We start from the raw sequence: 18,949 nt of genomic DNA, 5'->3' as shown, positions 1-18,949 counted from the left end.
CACATCCCCAACCCGCCGCACTTCTCCTGAAACAGCCACCCTCACAGCCGGCTCCGACGCCACCATCGGCAAATACGACGCCTCCGCACCCCCACCCCCCGCAACAGCACCACCAGCAGCAACCGCAGCCGAATACGACCTCTCCATCGCGCTCAACTACGGCCAGGCCACGGGCTCCGCCCAGATGACGCGCTTCGCCGTCGAGCACGTCGAGCTGGTCGGCGCCCCGCCCTACGCCGACTGGGGCGTGTGCCTGACCGTCGGCAGCACGGGCGCCCTCGAACAGGCCCTGCGCATGCTGTGCGACGGTCCGGGGCGCGGCGATACCCTGCTGACGGAGGAGTTTTCCTTCTCGACCGCGCTGGAGACGGCCGCGCCGTTGCGGGTGGGCGTCGTGGGCGTGGGGATGGATGGGGAGGGGTTGGTGCCCGAGAGGATGGAGGAGGTGTTGGCCAGGTGGGATGTCAAGGCTCGGGGCGGGCGGGCCAAGCCGAGGGTGTTGTACACCGTGCCGTCGGGGCAGAACCCGACGGGCGCGACGCAGAGCGTGGAGAGGCGCAGGGCCATCTATGAGGTGGCGAGGCGGCATGACGTGTTTATTCTCGAGGACGAGCCGTACTATTACCTGCAGATGCAGGAGCCGGGGACGGAAGCGCCCAAGAGTGTGGAGGCGTTTTTGGAGGGCCTGATCCCCACGTATCTGAGCATGGATGTGGACGGGCGCGTGATGCGCATGGATTCGTTTTCCAAGGTCGTGGTGCCCGGGTCGCGTATGGGCTGGATCACGGCGTCGGAGCAGATTGTGGAGCGGTTTGTTCGCCATGCCGAGGTGGCTAATCAGGGGCCGAGCGGGTTCTCGCAGGTGATTCTGCATAAGCTGCTGGACGAGCAGTGGGGGCATGAGGGCTACTTCAGGTGGTTGATGAATTTGAGGATGGAGTACACCAAGCGGCGGGATGTCATGTCGGCGGCGTGTGATGAGTTTCTGCCTAGGGAAGTGGTCAGCTGGAAACCGCCGCAGGCCGGCATGTTTGTGAGTTCTTTTTTTCCTCCACCCCGCCTCCCCCCTCCCGTACGCCTTGTTCTTTTCCCAGATGTAGCAGGTACTAACAGATGGGATCTAGCAATGGCTGAAGGTCAACTATGAGCTGCACCCTCGCGCCGCGAGCAAGAGCATCATGGAGATTGAGGAGGAGATATACAACAGCTGCATAGCAAAGGGGGTGTTGGTGGCCCGCGGGTCTTGGTTCCGTGCCGAGCAAGATGTCCCGCCGTCGGGGCTGTATCTCCGGGCCACGTTTGCGGCGGCCACGCCCGAGAATATGAGGGAGGCTATTCGGCGGTTGGGGGAAGCCATTCGGGAAAGTTATCAGCTGTGAGGTGGTGGATGGGGGGCGGTGAAGGTGTTGATAGTTTATGTATGGGGTATGACGCAATATGTTTAGATGATTTTTGTGCTGGCTTTTGTTGTGTATTGGTGAAATTCGTGGGGTGGACAAGGAGATTGTTGGTTGGACTCGAGGGCTGCATCAAGATTCATAGAGAGAAATCGAGTAGATAGATCTGTCAATTTCAAGCAATCCACAGGGAAAAACCTAGCACAATGTAACATGAGAGTAATAGAGGGTCATCGAGAAAGCAAATGAGATGAGCGTCATGTGTTGTTGCTGGCTGATACGCTAGCTATTTGTCATGAAACCAAACCAATCCAACGCCAAAATCATCATGGTATATCGTACATCCAGCAACAAGCGGCCCAATAATAAACATGGAAACACAACATCAGTTCATCACAGTATGTTGCAACCCAGTCCCTCGCATCCATAGATAGACAGCCACCCCCAACCCCAACCTTTTCCCTCTTGCTCACTCACTTACTGCTTCTCCCCCTCCTTCGCCTCCCACAGCCCCACCACAACGCCCTTACCCGGCTGCAGCACGATATCGGCCTTGAGCACGGGCTCCCCGCCATCCAGCGGCGCCATGTGGTTATCGATGCGGTCGTAGCGCTGAAACAGGCGGGTCAGCACGTAGGCCATCTCGGTGAGGGCGAACTGCTGGCCGATGCAGATGCGCGGCCCACCGTTGAAGGGGATGTACTGCCACGGCTTGGGCTGCCAGTGGAACCAGCGCTCCGGCGAGAACTCGGCCGGCGGCGCGAAGGTGGCGCTCGCGGGCGGGTACAGGTCCTCGCGCCGCTGCATCACGAGCGTCGAGTAGCCGATCGGCGTGTCCTTGAGGACTTTGACGGGGTCGAGACCGGCTGGGCCGCCGCCCCGCGGGAGGGTGGTATCTTTGAGGGCGAGGCGGACGCTGGGTTGGGGAGGTCGGGGGTTAGTATGTATAATGGGGGGTAATGAGGTAAATGGTGGGGGGCGTACTTGTAGGGGACGATGGGGTACAGCCGGAGGGTCTCGTTCATGACGTTTTGCAGGTACTTCATGCTCTTGAGGTCGTCGTAGGTGGGCGCCCTGGTGGGGCCGACCACGGAGAGAATTTCGGCGCGCAACTTCTCGAGAATCTCCGGGTGGCGCGCGAGCTCGTAGATGGTCCAGGACAGCGTGCAGGCGGTGGTGTCGCGGCCGGCGAGCAGCACGGCGATCAGCTGGTCGCGCAGCACCTGGCGGTCGCGCGTGTATCCGGCGAGCGCGTGGAGGAAGGTGTAGCCTGAGTCGCTCTTGGATTTGCTGGCCAGCTCCTCGGGGGTGAGGCGGAGAGTGCGCTCGATGTAGAGGTTGATGAAGCGGTTGATCACCTCCATGTTCTTGTTGAACGAGGCGCGTGGGACGAGCTTGTTGAGGGCACCAGAGCGGGCGATGATGCCCTGAACCCGCTGGACCTCGCCGAAGGCCTCGGCAAATTCTTGATGGGGGTTGCTAGGGGAAGTGAGTTTTGGTAATGCACGGATTAGATGTGGTAGGAACCGGGCGCAACAAACCTGAGCGACTTGAGATCGTGACCCAAGAGAAAGTCAGTGGCTGAGTCCAGTGTGAAGCGGAAAAATAGGTCGCAAATATCCACGGGCTTCCCGTTGCCGGCCTCGATGTCGACATGTTGGTTCTCGCCGTTCAGGGCGCCCCCGTTCGCGATGGCGCGGAAGAGGGTCTGCATGTGGCTCTCGAAGACGTGCAGATCGCTGACGCGGTCCTTGATGAACTGCGGGCGAATCAACTGGCGGCTGTCATGCCACATGGCGCCGTCGGTGGTGAAGATACTATCGCCCAGGAAGGCTTTCCATTCTTCGTGGAAGGGCTCGCCCTTGCCATAGTCGTTGAACTGCGTGGCTAGGATAGCCTTGATGTTCTCATGGTCGGCGGTGAAGATGATGCGGCGGCCAGCAATGCGGCCTTCGACCGTGTGAGAAGGGGCATTCTTGAACATGTCGTGCCAGAATAGGTGGGTCTCATTCTTCTTTCCGGCGGTGATGCCAGCCCAGAGAAAGTCGAGGCCTTTGTCGTGTCAGCTACTGCTCCCCGGAGGCAATGTACGGCCTGAGCCAAGAAGGATTACTCACTGAATGGCATCGTCGACTTGATAGGGGAGGCCCTTGATCCCGGCTTCTGGGATAACTTCATCTCCTGCCATGCGGGCCGCACGATGACAGCCATAATTATGTAGGTCAGGAGAAGGCCTGGCACGAGGGCCAGGACCAACTTGACGGAGGCATAGTCGATGAGAGCCTCGACGAGTCCCATTGTGAGTTGGTCCGGCTAGCCGAATGGGCCGACACTGGGAGTAGAAGGGAGTACGAGTAGTTGTGAGCCGGTTGGTGAGCAGGGCTAGGTGACAAGTCGGGGGTTTAAGCCCAAGGACAAGCTAGGAGCGGGTGTGTGCCTGGACAGGGAAGACTGTTGTTGAGCAACGATGCAAATCGGGGTTGCGTTTGAGGTATGTATGTATGTACAGTTAGACGGTAGGTATGCTTGTCAAGTTATATGGAACGGCGAGGGCGTCAGGAATTGGAAATTCAAGGGTCCCTTTTGTTTCTATTCGTCCTCGCTTGGAACAGAGGATCCTTCCTTGGTAGCTTGGCTGCGGGGGGGAGCCGGTGTTGATAGACGGCCGAACCCCGAGAATATGTATTTAGATGGTTCAGAACCAGGAGACAGCCGTGTTTGGGTCGTAGGAATTAATATTGCACAGGACATGAGGAGGGAGATGAGCGAGACATCTCTCCCAAGTCCTAACTATCGGAGACAAGCCGTAACAAGGCCGTGTGCCGAGAACGAAAAAGAACGGAAACCCCGAGAGTGGAGGGGGAAGTTGGAGACGGATAGTGAGTTAGCCGTTGAGAGCCCTGCATGCAGGTTCGGCCACACTCAACGATTTCTCTACCAACAAGCACGGTTGGATCTAAACGGGGAGTGACGTGATGTGTTTTCGGGAACAAAGAAGACCACCCCGCTTGCGACAGGATCAGCCCATAGCCGCTTGCAATTTATCCTTGCTTGTTGCATTGTCGCCGCCCGCGGGCCCCGTCTGCGGTATCGTAATAACATGGTAAACTATCCAGTTGCCTGCGTTGCCGGTCGGGTATTCTCCAGCCCCCAACTGTGTAATCTCTCTCGGCAGCCTGGCAGCGTGGTGTGCGACCAACTTGTGCAAGCTTGCGAAAAGGCGGGGAAGTCGAAACCAAGGCTGGGGTAACGCGGCGATCCCATGTGGAAGCTGTCTCGGTCGTCCTACCTCGTGGGGTCCATCGGTGATGCGGCGTCCTGTCCCTGGGTAGGTATTTCTGGTATTGGTGTAACGAATCAATCAACTTACCATACCAAGTACAGGACTTTGAAAAGCGATGTCGGGCATTTTGTGCGCCGTTACTCCACGAGATGCGTGGATCAGGCTGTGGTTCTAGAATAAACCTAGAATCCATGCCTGGGAAAGTGTTTGTTTGTACGAAGTAGGTACTCAACCTTCAATTCAAATTCGGAGATCGAGCAGTAATTTTAGACGGCTACCCCACGACGGCAGGCGCAGGGCTTTACCTATTCCCAAACCGGCGCATTTCAGACAACTTCCTCTTCGTTCCTTCCCTCCTTTCGGTGGATGGATCCTACGAAGTGTCTTGGGTCTTAAGACATGGAAAGCATGTATTTGTATTCCGCCCCCACAATCTCATGCACTCCGCGCCGATGATCGCGGATTTCCCGAGCCTCCTTCGGGGTGGAGCAACCCTCCTGTCCGACGGAGCGGAGGGAGCGACGGAGGATAGCCCGATGGACCACACATATCCCGATGTCCGAGGGGAGGGAGCAACTTGGCTCCGTGTATAACAGAGACATTGTAATGTGTACGAAGTGCTGTTACGGACAGCCGGGTGGTTATTACAAGGGGTTTGACGGGATGGTGGAGATTGCCCCCCGCTCATCATCACGTACCGAGACAGTACGAATTGACCAAGGCAAGCCACGTAGGCACACACGAATCGAGAGTCCAGTAAAGGCAGCACAAGACATTAGGTAGTTGACGTTATGCGTTCGGAAACAAGCCGTACGGTTCATGGCACCGGATGTTTCCCGAATCCGCTGGCACCCCCCCCCCCCCTAGGCAAGGGTCCGGAACCACTCCGCTCGATAATGCAACCCCCATACCAAGACCAGCATGAACAGCACCAAGCACCAAACCCCAATGGCCACAGCAAAAGGAGGAACACAGAGCAAAAAGGAACAACACCACCACCACTCACACCCCTAACACTCCTCACGGACGGAACTCACACTCCTCGGGCGAGCCCTGGGTACAGAAGGTCATGTGGACGGGGGAGCTGCGGACGCCCCTGCGGACCATGCGCTCGCGGAACTCGCTCAGGCGCGGGGCGGCGTCGAGCTGGGTCCTGTTCTGGCCGGCGGCGTCGGTGCGGCCGGACCAGAGCACCTCGCCGGCGGCGCTGGCGCGCGGCCAGACGATGGTGTCGAGGTTGATGGGGTCGATGGTCTCGCTCCACAGCGTGACCTCGCCGCCCAGCACCAGCTTGGCCTCTTCCTCCGTCAGCCCGGCCGTGGGGTCGTGCGAGTACACCAACCGCCAGCCCTTGGCCGGGCTGCACCAGTCGTTGAACGGCCAGCCCTGCGCAAAGGCGTCGCCGTTGGCCCAGTTGAGCCACTGGCCGCGGCCGCAGTCGAGGTACTGCGTGGTGTGTTAGTTCGGCCGGGGTTGATGGTATGGGAGAATAAAGTAAGTGGATCGTGATGGCTTACCCAGAAGTTGTAGTTGCTGTCAATGACCGGGTGGCCCATGCTCGTCACCTTCTTGACGGAATCCCCTCCCAGCCACGTGTGGATGACCGTGTCCTGGGCCATGGTGACGTTCCACTCGAGCGGGATCTCCTCCCAGGCGATGGGCGTCAGGCCGGCCTTGCGGACGCGCGCGTGCTGCGTGTCGATGAACTTTTGCAGAAGCGGCTGCAGCACCTCCGACGAGTTGGAGCGGATACCTTCGTCGAGCATCGAGTCGTTCTTGTTGAGCTCGTCGCCACCCGTGTGGAAGTAGGCCGCGTGCGGCGCCAGGCGCGGTAGTAGGTCGTCGAACAGCTTGTCGAGGAAATCGTCCACGGCCGTGTTGTTAAGCTTGAAAGCGCCGCACGGCGGCTCCGCGCACCACCACTGATAGGGCTGCTCGTTGTAGGCGACGATCAACTCAGGATGCGACAGCGACACCACGCCGATGTGGCCCGGCATGTCGATCTCGAAGTAGACCTCGACGCCGCGCGCCGCGCCGAACGTCTGGATACGCTCGATGTCTTCGGGCGAATAGGTCTGGCTCGGGTGGTAGGCGCCCTTCTCCGAAATCTCAGGCATCGAGGGGATCTCGAGCGGCCACGATTGCGAATCGGTCACGTGCACGTGCAGCCGGTTCATCTTGTTCCAGGACATGGCGTCGATGGTACGCAGGATGTCGTCCACGGGGAAGAAGAAGCGCGCCGTGTCCATCATGGCGCCGCGGTGCTGGAATTTAGGCGCGTCCTGGACCGACACGGGCGCGAATGGCGTGTACCAGAACGTGCCGGCCGAGTGCTGGTAGAAGAGTTGGGAGAAGGTCTCGAGGCCGCGGAGGACGCCGATTGATGAGACGGTCGTGAGCTTGACGGCACCCTCGGCGCTGACGGTCAGGTTGTACGACTCGTCAACCTCGCCGGCGAGCGGCTTGAAGGTGCTCGCCTTATCCTCGCCCGTCTGCACGATTTCTAGCGTCTCGAGCCATTTTTGGCCCTTTGACAGATCTGGCTCAAACGTGGAACCAGGCTTGTGCAGCATCCAGGGCACGAACTTGCTGTCGAAGATGCCGGCGAGTGTCCGGGATAGGCCCGCCTGCACGACCTCCCTGCTGGTCAATTTGGAGGGCTCATATCCGTAGGTGTACGGAATCTGTTGGAACAGGAACTGTTTAGTATCCGCACCTTCGTCAAGGCACTCGCGATGGGGAGAAGAAGACCAGCATACAGATTCGCCATTATAGGTGACCTTGATGTTTTGGTGCAGGTACAAAACAGAGCTGCCCTTGGTCAAGCTCTGGGGTGCCGGCCAGATTGCCGCGACAGGTTGAAGGGCGATTAGGGAAAGGGAAAGACAAGAAAGTAGCGGTGACCACATCTTGCCAGTCAATTCATGAACTGTCGTGTGGTGTGGGCGGAGAACATCAAGAAATTTGGAGGGGGAGCCCGTTTTGATAAATAGGTAGTTATGGGCTCAGTAAGGCGCGGCAGGCAGGGGGGCTGGAATGTTTCTTGGAGCTAGGATTTTATGCTTGGATGCTCATTCGGGGATATTAATGAGACAGATCAGATGGTTGGCGGGCTCGGGTTGATCCAATTGGCAATCAACAGGACCATGCGAGCATGCTTCGGCACCGTTGCACAGGTTGGTTGCAACCCGAGAGGGGAGAACCAAAGAAACGGGGAAAGCCCGTGTTTGTTTGTGATGGTTGGATGAGTGTTGACGGCGTCGGCGGGGGATGTCACCCCGTGCAGTCCGCCGCTGTTGGTGGATGGAACCACGGGCGCTGCGGGCTCACTAACACGGCCAGCTGCGGGTTGGGTGCACACCGGCCGATCCACGAGGCTGGATTCAGCACAGCTCATCTGGGAGTCCAGTCAGCTGGTGGTGTGGGTTTTGCTTTGCCGTGTGGTGCTGATCGAAATCTAGCTCTTGCTGGGAACCACGCAGAAGGGACAAGGCGCAACGTTACACCCCTGCCCCAGTCAAGGAGCCAAGTCGTCAATAACTAAACCACATCGGGACTTCGAGGTAGCTTGGAAGATGGTGTTCTGATGAATCGGAGGAATTACGAAGTAATGGTGTCGAAAAGTTGCAACTTGAACCAAGAAGGCGATCTTTGCGGCACCTTTGCTTCCATTAACTACTCGGCTTGGCGACGCGTCTGCCTGCCGTCACCAAGCACTTCTTCCTTCCTGAACGAGGTCGATCATCGGACGATCGCAGGTGCGGGCCGAGACCAGCAGCCTGGCTCCCGCTAGCCAAAAAAGGGTGAACTCGAGAGGGAGCAAAAATATCAAGAAAAAGAGACAAACGTAAAAGAATCGACTAAAGTAAAAACTAGACTTTGGGCTTCCGAAAGGTTTTCATTTCCTTCCTCTAGTCGAAGGTTTCGTCGGCACCTCCATAATTTGTACACCTGGTGTTCGGCATTTTTTTGCCTATGGCCCAGGCCCGTTCGAAGGTCGCTCACGATACAAAGCAGTTGGATGCCCAATCGTAAAGGCACCGAGGCTCCACTGGAACTAACTCGAGGTGAAGAGAAGTGCTACGCAGTTATAAGGTTGCAGCTGTATCGCAGCATGCGAGCATGTTCAGATTTGGAGCTTTAGTGCAGAGGGACGGCGTGTTCGTTGTTGCCGAGTCGTTGGCATTGGGACGCCGCCTCGCTCCAGAAAGGAAGGTGGGTGGACAATGCAACCAACCAAGAGCATCGTTATGACAAGTGACGGTCGAGTGCTCCATTCAGGTGCGGCATGGAGGCATGGAGATGCCATCGCATGCGGGGAAGCCTACTGTGTCGGTTCCCACCTTCATATAGTTGCAGGTAATTACTAGATACCTGCTTCGTAGCACTGCGTTCTTCAAGGATGCTCATGCCTGTAAATATCTAGAGCGAGCATACTTGGGTAGGTAGGTAGTTATTCGCATCTTGCAATGTTTTGTTGACGCTTTACCGCCGGTCGTCGCGCAACAGTCATCTGACCGACGTCAACATGCATGATGGATTTAAGGCTCGATATTAATGAGTCGAGCAACTGCCGGCTGCCGGGGAAGTTGTTTTGTATTGCCGGATAATACTCCGTACTGTGGAAGAAAAGACAGGTTTGATGACTGAGCAGAATTTCGAACCGGCCAGAAATCGTTCGGGATGCGCCACATTTACTTTAGTTAGCGAGCTTAGGAAGCCGAGCCGAATGTGGCTGAATCACGTGGAATTACAGAATTACGCCACTTCTTCCCAACTCTGTTCTCTGCACCAGCCACCCAGTCCTGGACCAGGCTTTTTGTTTCGCGCAGTTCGGCTCCACGCCTCGAATCTTTAAAAACCACCAACATCACGCCCACCTACAACTTTCACTACATGATCCACGGCGGATTTTTGCTAGGCAGCCTCGTCGTGCTCCCGCTGTATTGCTCGAGATAAAAGCGCAGGTTTTTAGCCCCTGGACAACGCAAGCGTGTTAAAAATCGCCCCAGTCGCGTGTTGATAACCCAGCCTTGCTTTGGCCACATCGGCCGCACTCGACTTCGCCCGACGCCGATTCTCCTACCACAGCCCGCACGCGCGCGAGCCCGACGCAAAACGTTATCCATTTGGATCAATTCGCATCCTCCTCCCACGACGTCCAACTCGTTTCGTATTATCACTCACCATCATGTCCGTCGAGGTTGTGCTCGGCACTCCCCTCGCGGATGCCCTTAACATGGCCATCCAGGGCAAGATCGCAGAGCTTGGATGGGCCGGCCCCGGCACCGAAGGCTCTGCCATGTCCGAGTACTTTCTCCTTATGCTCGCCAACGGGAAGACGGAATCCGAGATTGCTGCCGAGATTGCCGGTGACCTGCTCTCGCTCGGCCCCGACGACCAAACTGCCCCGGCATTCGCAAATTGGTTATTCCAGCAGATTGGTATCCTCGGTGCGCAATTAGGCCCCGGGCCAGCGCAGGCTACTGACGTCACGGATGGTGGGAATGATGACCCCATGGACGGCACTTTCGATGCTAGCATGGACGCATCAGATGCACCTGCTGCGGGCCTCAATGCGTAAGTCAGCACTTCTTTTTCCTGGGGCGCAAACCTCGTACTGACAGAAAGCAGACCTACTGGCCCTAAGGCTATGCGAAACGGAACCGGCAACATGCGCGGCGGGCGGGAGAAGCGCATCATGGGCCAGATCAACCGTGCACTAGATCGGACACAGGACTCGGTACTTCACCGTGTCCGTAATCAATCCGGCAACGAGAGAATTGGGAGGGGGCCCCCTGCTGGGCCAAGAATGGGTGCGGGAAGGCAGCCGCGGGCAAATAACACACGCGCCACCAACATCGCCGCTGGACTGGCGGGCATGGGCGGCATGCCCCCCGGTGCTCCTATGAATGGAATGGGCGGGATGGCTGGGATGAATCCGATGAACGCGGCCGGCTACGGACAGGCTGATATTTTTGCCATGATGGAGCAACAGAACCAGATGCTTCAACAGATGCAGCAACAACTGCTGATCCAGCAGCAGAATGGCGGCGGCCGCGGCGGATACGCCCGTGGCAAGCAGCAGTTCGACCGTGGCGGCAGGGGGAATCAGTTCCGGCGAGGCGGGGGGCACCACCAGCACAACGGTCACGCGGAGCAGCAACAACAGCAACAGCACGGTCCCGAAGGCCAGGCAGATTCCGCCTCGCAAGGAGACGTTGACATGACAGGAGCCAAGCGCGAGACGCCGAACCCTGACGAGACGGTGTGCCGATTCAACTTGCGGTGCCAAAACAAGGACTGCAAGTTTGCTCATCAGTCTCCGGCGGCACCCCCTGGCACCGCTATCGACCTCAAGGATGTTTGCACGTTCGGCGTGGCTTGCAAGAACCGCAAGTGCGTTGGGCGCCACCCATCGCCAGCGACCAAGATGGCGCACCAGGGCGAGCAGGACTGCAAGTTCTTCCCCAACTGCGCGAACCCGCACTGCACGTTCCGGCATCCCACCATGCCGGCCTGCCGAAACGGTGGCGAGTGCAAGGTGGCCAACTGCAAATTCACCCACGTCAAGACCCCTTGCAAGTACCGCCCATGCACCAACCGCAGCTGCCCGTTCATGCACGAGGAAGGCCAGCGAGGCACCTTCCAGGACAAGGTGTGGACGGCCGAAGACGGGCAGGAGCATGTCAGCGAGCGAAAGTTTGCCAGCGACGGCCCGGAGGACCTCGTGCTCCCCGGATCGGAGGAGCGCATGGACCATATTCCGGATGCCGAACCCGCTGAAGTGGTCATCTAGTTGTAGCGGGGGGTTACATGTTCAGGTGAAGTGCAGCGAAGCGGCGCCGCGCGGGCCGGCCGGGTCATGACGAGGACGAGGACGAGGACGAGGACGAGGACGAACTGCAAGACGGAAGAAAGGAGGGTATATGACTGGGAATCGATGGGGCACGGGGAATGAGCACTGAGGACGGATACCCATCTAGGACATGGACACGTGGCATGGGCAAGTTTGTTGCAGGCATGGGTATTTGGAGGTGTAGGTTCGGCCATGTACTAGTATATCATCACAGCGGCGTTTTTGGGGTGGTGCCTTGGGACTTTGGGCGTCTTGTTTCTACTTAGACCGGCCTATTCTCTTGTGTCTGACTAGCGGAGAAGTGGTGTAACCACCACAGCGCGAGCGACAAGAATATATATCGAAGTCGCTCGGCTTCTCATCTGGTCCACATATTACGTTCCCCCCAGAGCTGCTAAGTGATTCCAACATAGCTCTAAAACTAAACTTCGCAATATGATATATGATATCGCCAACGGATACTCTCGCTGACGTCGCCACATAGTTATTGAGGGTTAGGGTCTACACTCAACCAGGAAACCTTAGCTCAAATACAACCTACTTTTACTTCGTATGCCAAATAATTATTACCATCACCCACCCGAGCTGTTCCGAGCCATTGACTTTGCCAACTCATGTGTCAGTGCAGGCCATATACCTAGTCTTTGGAAGACGCCTTGATATGTACGCAAACAGCCTGCGCTGCCTGGCGCGTACCCGGGACCGCAACAGCGCTAGGCACATCTCGTCGCGGATCCGCCGCCGTTTCCTCAGTTCACATGGCACTTTATTAACGGCGTACCCACAGCGACGAACACCACCCCGCCAACACCACCACCCGACGTCTCCCACGATCCCGATAACCCCAACGACTCCAACCACCAAATTGGTAGTACCGTTATCACCATCTATTTCACCCGATTCCAGGCGTCAGCCCACCCGACACTATGCAGTCGGCAACCCACACAACCCCCCGAAATCCATCGCTATCCTGGGCGGTGGCCTGACCGGGCTCTCTACGGCCTGGTACCTGACACGCTTCTTGCCCGAGGCTAAGATTACCATCTACGAGGCGCAAACGCGGGTGGGGGGCTGGATCCAGACCGACAAGGTCGAGGTGAAGACCCCGGACGGCACAGTGGGCACCGTACATTTCGAGCGCGCCGCTCGCATGATCACGCCGCAGACGGGGGTTTCGCGAGTGGCCAAGTGGGATGATTTAGTCTTTTTTGACTTGGTGTGTTTCTTCCCCTCCTCTGGCATTGACCACGGGCTGAACGTTGCTGACTTACTGCCGCCTCGACCAGGTCACGGAGCTCGGCCTTACCAACCAGCTTATGCACTTGAACAAGGCAGACGAGCCCCTCCCCGCCTACATCTACTACCCGGATCGTCTTGTCGCGCTTCCTAAGCCGCCCAAGAGCATGCTACGTTACGTGTTTGGGAGCCTCAATAGCTTCATCAACGTCATCAGGATGCTGACTGAGCCCTTGTTCCGAGGACTAATTCCCGGCATGCTCAATGTTATCCGCACCAAACGCAACAACCCATACGAGAAGGACCTGTTCGAAGGGCGCAGCGATATGTCGGTAGGAGACTACTACTCTCACCTTCTTTGGGGACCGCGGTCTCGTGGACAGGTTCTTGTCAGCCTTAGTTCACGGCGTCACAGGTGGCGATGTGTGGAAGATGAGTATGAGCAGCGGCTTCCTATCAGACTACCTCGTGCCGACTGAGGGACAGCCCATCAGCCATGCAGTGGTGCGGTCCGTTGACTGGGACATGGTGCCTCAGTTACTCAAGAACAAGGCCGTCTTTGACCTAGCCTCCCGGCATCTCGGCGCGGGCGCCCTCTGGTTCCGCGACGGCTTCACCACTCTCCCGGAGGCCCTTGCCGCCGCGCTAGGAAAGAACCCCAACGTTACGATCAAGACGGGGACCCCCGTCCACCTCGTTGACTACAACAAAAGCAAGGACCAAGTTGCAGTAAGCATTCGTTGCGCACCACGCCTCTCCACGCATGCCCAATGACTGACTGAAACCCTCCCCCTCCTCCCTTCCATGGTAGATCCACACTGAGAACACCACCTCGGAACCGGCTATGTACGACAAGGTGGTCTCGACCATCTTTGCCAAAACCCTTGCCGAAATAACCCAAGACCAGCTTCCATCCCTTTCCTACTCCACCGCCGTCAACATCATGGTGGTCAACATCTGGTATCCTGTCCCGCAAGCCAACTTCCCCCATAATGGCTTCGGTTACCTCGTCCCACAACTCCTCCCCTTTGAGCAAAACCCGGAGTGCATCCTAGGCGCCATCTTCGACTCGGACCGCGAGTCGCCCCTCCCCACCGCATCCAACCCTGACCCCGCCTACCGTGGCGCCGACACTGTCCCGGGCACCAAGGTTACCGTTATGATGGGCGGGCATTACTGGGACGGCTGGCCGTCCTCAGCCATCCCGGACACGGAGCGCGCGAAGGAGAGCGCGCTCGCCGCAATCGCGCGCCACCTCAAGCTGCCGGCAGAACTGAGCCAGCAGGCGCACGCGTCGGCCAAGTTCTGCCGCGAATGCATCCCGCAACACTTGGTCGGCCACGCCGCGCGCATGCGTGGCGCCCACCTCGAGCTGGAGTGGGCCTTCAAGGGCCGCCTCGCCGTCGCCGGCCAGAGCTACCAGAACCCCGGCGCCATGACCACCTTGCGCGCCGGCCGCGACGTCGCGCGCCAGATTGCCGGCCGTGAGGATGAGGAAGCCGGCGAATGGGCCATCGGCGACACGGGCCTGCGGCGCTTCGAGCTGTCCCACCGCCAGCTCCAATACATGTCCATCCCGCGCCAGATCCTGCCGCTGCGCTACGGGAGCGGCGCGTACGTGGACGAGGACGGCAAAGCGAGGACCAAGGACGGCCTGACGATCCCCGACCTGATCCAGCAGGCGAAGAGCAAGGGGAGCTGAGCTGAGATGATTGTGGGAGACGTGGATGTGTGTATTATATATCTCCGTGAGCGTGTGTATTTATGCCGCTTTCTAAAGTGTACATATAATATATGACGCATGGATAGATGGACGAAGAGTATAGTCAGTCCTCTTAGAACCGCTGTTCAGACAAAAGGAATACAGAACGCATCAACATCTCATTCCGACGATCAACAAGAGTCAAAAACCCACGAAAACGAACGTGACTTCCCAAACATGGAAGAGCGCCCTGTCTCCCTATTTGATTGATGATTCGTTTATGCTGGTATCATTAGCTATCTAAAAGCCGTGCCAGCCCCAGTGATATGCTTTGCGACGTGGTATCTCTTCTGCATCCCATCCACCCATCCATCCCTTTTTTGTCTGCCGGCCCGGGAAACACTACCACCACCCCCTTCTGCTTCCCCCCCAAGCCGCCACAATATGAAATAGATACAAGACGCCACATGCTAGATGCCAGCCGGTGTCCGCCCTGTCCGTGCCTTAAAATAAAGAAGAGCCACGGTCCCCCCAAAAAAAATGACAAGAAGATGGCGAAGTGTCAACACTAGAAAAGAGGGCAGGCAAGACGGCCGATACGCCCGCTCATGCCATGCCATGCCTTGCCGAGCAGCCGTTGCTCCCAACACAGCTCTCAAATCGTCCCTCTCCTCGCTTGCGCGGAGAAGCCGGCGAAGGCAAACCTGTCCCTCGACCGCAAAAAACCCAAACACACGCGCGCATACGGAGTCTCGGCGTGTCAGGGTTACTCGGAATCCTAGTCGAGCACCACCACGGGCGTGTTAATATCGTTCATGGCGGCACGTTGCTGGGCCTGTTGAGCCTGGTTCTGGTTATGCATGTGCTGCTGCTGCTGCTGCTGCTGCTGCTGCTGCCGTTGTTGTTGCTGCAGACGCGCTTGTTGTTGGTACGATAATTGTTGGCCCTGCTGCAGCTGGTGGGGGAATCGGCCGGGCACCGCGGCACCCTGGAGCGGATTCGCCTGCTGCTGCTGTTGCGGCTGCTGGCGCTGCTCTTGAACCTGGGCTTGTTGGGGGTGCGGGGACGGTTGCTGTGGCTGTTGTATTTGTGTGGGAACTTGCGGGGGTGGGGGTGTGCCGGCAAGGGACTGTAGAGCTTCGTTGATGACTGCTAGGAGAGGACCGATGCCATGGTCCCATTGTGCCGTGGCGCTGTTCCCAAGTCCCTTGAACCCGTTGCCGCTGATCGACCAGACGCGTTGCTTCAGGATCTTGTTGAACTCGTCGTTTTCGTTGTTGATGTTCGGGTCCGTTTTCGCGCGGGAAATATGCCAGTTGATATGCCCGTTCCTGTCACGCGGCCGGATGTCCAGTTGCACCAGGCGGTTCTTAGCGCCGGAGAGTGCGAAGCGGATCGTTAACCAGTCCAGCGACTTGTGGAAGACGTAGCACGTCCCTAGGTCTTTCGCAAGAATCGCGTCCCACGAGTCGTGCAACTGCTCTAGTGCCTCGTATAGTGGGAGTGTGAATACAAACCACGCCGGCAACTTTTTGAGATGGACCGAGTTTGCCGCGGAGCGTAAGTAGTCAATAGCGCGCAAGTGTGGGTTGCCAGCTTCGAGAATCACGTCCACGCCTTGCTCCGCGGCGAGATTAAGGCGCACTTCCCACGATCGCTGTTTGTTGCCACCAAATTTCGGGCGGGGGTTGGAGAGCGACATTGTTGGGGATCCATTGCCATACGAGAACACTATCTCGCGGAGCGTGATTTTCTTGGGAGATATTTGTTTGCCTCTCAAGTGGAGAGCGTCGACAATGTCTACCAAGCGGTCGAGTGACTGCACACGGCTCCGGAGCAGCGGAATGATTCCGGCGCCCGATGCTGGCTGGAAGCGCAAAGTAAAGTGGCCAAGCCGACGGTCGTATAGCACATCACGATCGAGCCTATGCCGGAGGAGACGAAATTTGGTAGGGTGAAGGACGCCGACGGTTGCCTCGATCATGACCTTTTGCCGTGTCGGTTGCCTTCGAACCGATTTCGGATCGGCGAGAGACTCGCGGTACTCTGAGGGCGTAATAGGGGCTGGTCCTTTGTAGTCGAGCTGGATAAATCTACCAGCCCACGTCGGTTGTGTGGTGCCGTCGGGGTCCGGCTGAAGCGGTAACATGTCCGCCGAGAGCACGACTGTCGTTCTATGACCATCGGGACTGGCTTTTCTGGCGGTATATTGTATGTGTTGTTGATGGAGGACGCGGAAATCATGAATCTGATCCATGATGTTCGTTGCGTGCTGGGTGAGTTTCGAAAACAAAGGACTTGATGGAAGCAATAGGTCGGTAGGTGTGATAGAAAGTTCGGTGAAGATGTTGATGCGTAGGCCCGGTATTCCGTGGCCCTCGGCCGTCCTTGATGAATGTTAGCACGAAGAGAAATACCTATGGCACGAACCATGGGCAACGCTCTTACACTTCAACTAACCACCAGCGATCGCCACCGAGGCTCAAACTCATCATGGCGAACCACTGCGGAGTCCAACGAGAGTTTCTCAAGAATATGGCGTGGAATGGTTCTCGGGTGGTCGAAGCACGCGAGTACACAACGCGCTTCACCTCGTCGAGCGGGACCGGGGCCTTCGGGAGGACCTTCCAGTCGGCAGGCTTCGGCAGTGTCCTCAGGTGAAGCGTCATATGATACCATCTGAGCTGCTCCAGGACAACTGGGGCCTCCGTCACAGGATTTCGTAATGTGTTGATTTTGTTCGCCCAGCCAACTCCAAAGGGAGGCCGGTCGGCGAAGAAGAAATTGCCCGACCACGGACCGATACCGAGAACGGCGTGGTCGGCGCCGAGAGTCTGCATCGTCAGAGCACAATCTAGATGCGGGGGGTCCGAGATTCGTAATGACAACCTGCCCCGTTTCTGCGCATATCGAGGTTTGCTGCTGAGGGAGTTGTAAATTGACGAGAGGAGGTACTTGATGTGTCTAGAAATGACGGTCATCAACAGTTTCTCGGTAGAGATGGTGTCGGTGTCCAGCGGAATGTCAGCATCCTTGACTTCCTTCCCATCCCGGAACCACTGGAGCATGAGTCTGCTTGGGGAGCTCGGGTCGTCGGCTCCATCCGAGGACTTGCCGCTATGCACCCCGAGGAGAATCCAGCTCTGAGAATCTTGGGTATGTAAACTCTGGGACCAGTACTGGATCCCCAGAGCCCTGTTCAACCTCTCAACTCTTAGCGTCTGAGTCCACAACCCGGTGCGGCTGAGCTCAACAGCCTGTCGGGCAAATTCCCCAATCTTCGTAGTCAGGGTCAATTCGTGGAGATACTTGTAGCACCCTAGCAACCCTTCGGTTTCGAGAATCGTGTTGACACGGGCCTCGATGAACCCCCGGGCACCGTCCGAGAGTTTGGACGGTGACGGGCTGAAGATGGTTCGGTAATCCAAAAACCAGAACTGCTTGTCAAAGTCTTCGTCGGATATCGTGAGATCTACCTCGAATTCGCCAGGCACCGTAAAGGTAACCCGTCCGTTGTCGATTTTGTATTCCTTCCATGGCTCCGGGATCTGTTCGTACTCGTGCAGCTGTAATCTCATGTGAAGAACCACCTCGATTTCATTAAGCCAATGCAAGGTTTCTTGCGTCGTCAGGGGTGGCTTGGGTAGGTAGCCAAACTAGTAACAGAGTCAGTACAGAAACCGCGATATCTTGGAGCAGCTGTAACCTACGTCTGGCATCCAATGAACGGCTCCTGTGCTAAGTACCTCCAGGGCCGTCTTCAAATCCGGACTAGGAACCTTGGCGAAGGCCATCTCATGCTTGAGGTTGACCATATTCCAAAAGGCCCTGTTGTACAACTCCAGCTTCGCCGCAAGATGTGTCCTCAGGTCGATGAGCTTGCCGACTTCGTCGGCGTTCCTGGCCCATTCCGTGATAACTAACGCCTTGACCCATCTTGAGTGCAGGTCCTGAATGAACTTGAGAATCATAGTTTTCTTGTTCAAGCTCTCGGGCGATGTGTCTTCGAGCGCTGGACTGGGGAGCTTGGGGACGCCATTGACGCCAGCGTTAACATTACCATTTATGCTGCTGTTCATCGATCCCTTGGCATTGCCGTTCAGCGTGTTCTCTGGGAGTGGTTTCGACGCCAAGTCAAGGATGAGCTCCTGGAGTTTCAGATGGGAGAATTGTGCGAGCCTGCTTAATAGCAGGCTTAGTGGCATGACATCGTCGGTAATGTGTTGGAGTTCATCCACGGAGTCCTCCATCCCGGCACCCTGTAACCTGCTCTCCAGCTTGTTGTAATCTCCGACTGTGATCGGTCCATTGTCACCCCCTTTAACGCCAGCTGGAGGCTCTGTGCTGAGTGACACGCGTTCCTCCCTGACGCCGTTGACAATGGAAGCTCTGCTCTTGTCTGGATGGGTAGTATTGCTGTTGTTGTGTACGCTGTTGTCCATTCTGGGATCGCCTTCCGCGCGAGAAAACAT

At 57.3% G+C, this 18,949-nt stretch overlaps 6 protein-coding genes across 6 annotated transcripts in view; 3 read left to right on the top strand and 3 right to left on the bottom strand.

Moving 5' to 3' along the window:
- CHGG_01611 (uncharacterized protein) overlaps positions 1-1,379 on the top strand; it is a gene marked incomplete at both ends in the record, with an annotated part of 2,166 nt that extends 787 nt beyond the window's left edge. Inside the window, 2 exons of the mRNA XM_001220831.1 lie at positions 167-1,033; positions 1,125-1,379. Coding sequence (XP_001220832.1) covers positions 167-1,033; positions 1,125-1,379 — 1,122 coding nt within the window. The remainder of the gene's footprint in view (positions 1-166; positions 1,034-1,124) is intronic.
- A 495-nt stretch (positions 1,380-1,874) lies between these two features.
- On the bottom strand, positions 1,875-3,695 carry CHGG_01610 (uncharacterized protein; the record flags this gene model as incomplete). Its single annotated transcript, XM_001220830.1, has 4 exons — positions 1,875-2,313; positions 2,382-2,876; positions 2,939-3,449; positions 3,515-3,695. 4 exons carry the CDS (start codon positions 3,693-3,695, stop codon positions 1,875-1,877), a joined length of 1,626 nt encoding a protein of 541 aa, XP_001220831.1.
- A 2,005-nt stretch (positions 3,696-5,700) lies between these two features.
- Positions 5,701-7,589, bottom strand: CHGG_01609 (uncharacterized protein; the record flags this gene model as incomplete). The annotated part of the gene is made up of 2 exons (XM_001220829.1): positions 5,701-6,126; positions 6,198-7,589. The coding sequence occupies 2 exons, from the start codon at positions 7,587-7,589 to the stop codon at positions 5,701-5,703; spliced, it is 1,818 nt and encodes a 605-aa protein (XP_001220830.1).
- A 2,282-nt stretch (positions 7,590-9,871) lies between these two features.
- Positions 9,872-11,479, top strand: CHGG_01608 (uncharacterized protein; the record flags this gene model as incomplete). Its single annotated transcript, XM_001220828.1, has 2 exons — positions 9,872-10,260; positions 10,315-11,479. The coding sequence occupies 2 exons, from the start codon at positions 9,872-9,874 to the stop codon at positions 11,477-11,479; spliced, it is 1,554 nt and encodes a 517-aa protein (XP_001220829.1).
- Positions 11,480-11,669: 190 nt separating this feature from the next.
- CHGG_01607 (uncharacterized protein) lies at positions 11,670-14,477 on the top strand (the record flags this gene model as incomplete). Its single annotated transcript, XM_001220827.1, has 5 exons — positions 11,670-11,719; positions 12,446-12,755; positions 12,826-13,107; positions 13,208-13,504; positions 13,587-14,477. The coding sequence occupies 5 exons, from the start codon at positions 11,670-11,672 to the stop codon at positions 14,475-14,477; spliced, it is 1,830 nt and encodes a 609-aa protein (XP_001220828.1).
- A 778-nt stretch (positions 14,478-15,255) lies between these two features.
- CHGG_01606 (uncharacterized protein) lies at positions 15,256-18,919 on the bottom strand (the record flags this gene model as incomplete). The annotated part of the gene is made up of 3 exons (XM_001220826.1): positions 15,256-16,864; positions 16,938-18,133; positions 18,188-18,919. The coding sequence occupies 3 exons, from the start codon at positions 18,917-18,919 to the stop codon at positions 15,256-15,258; spliced, it is 3,537 nt and encodes a 1,178-aa protein (XP_001220827.1).
- Positions 18,920-18,949: the final 30 nt, after the last annotated feature.

This window comes from Chaetomium globosum, genomic scaffold (genome assembly GCF_000143365.1).
Source record: "Chaetomium globosum CBS 148.51 scaffold_1 genomic scaffold, whole genome shotgun sequence".
Taxonomy (NCBI): Eukaryota; Fungi; Ascomycota; class Sordariomycetes; order Sordariales; family Chaetomiaceae; genus Chaetomium; species Chaetomium globosum.
Note: the sequence above shows the minus strand (reverse complement) of the source record. Positions and strands in the feature narration are given on the sequence as shown.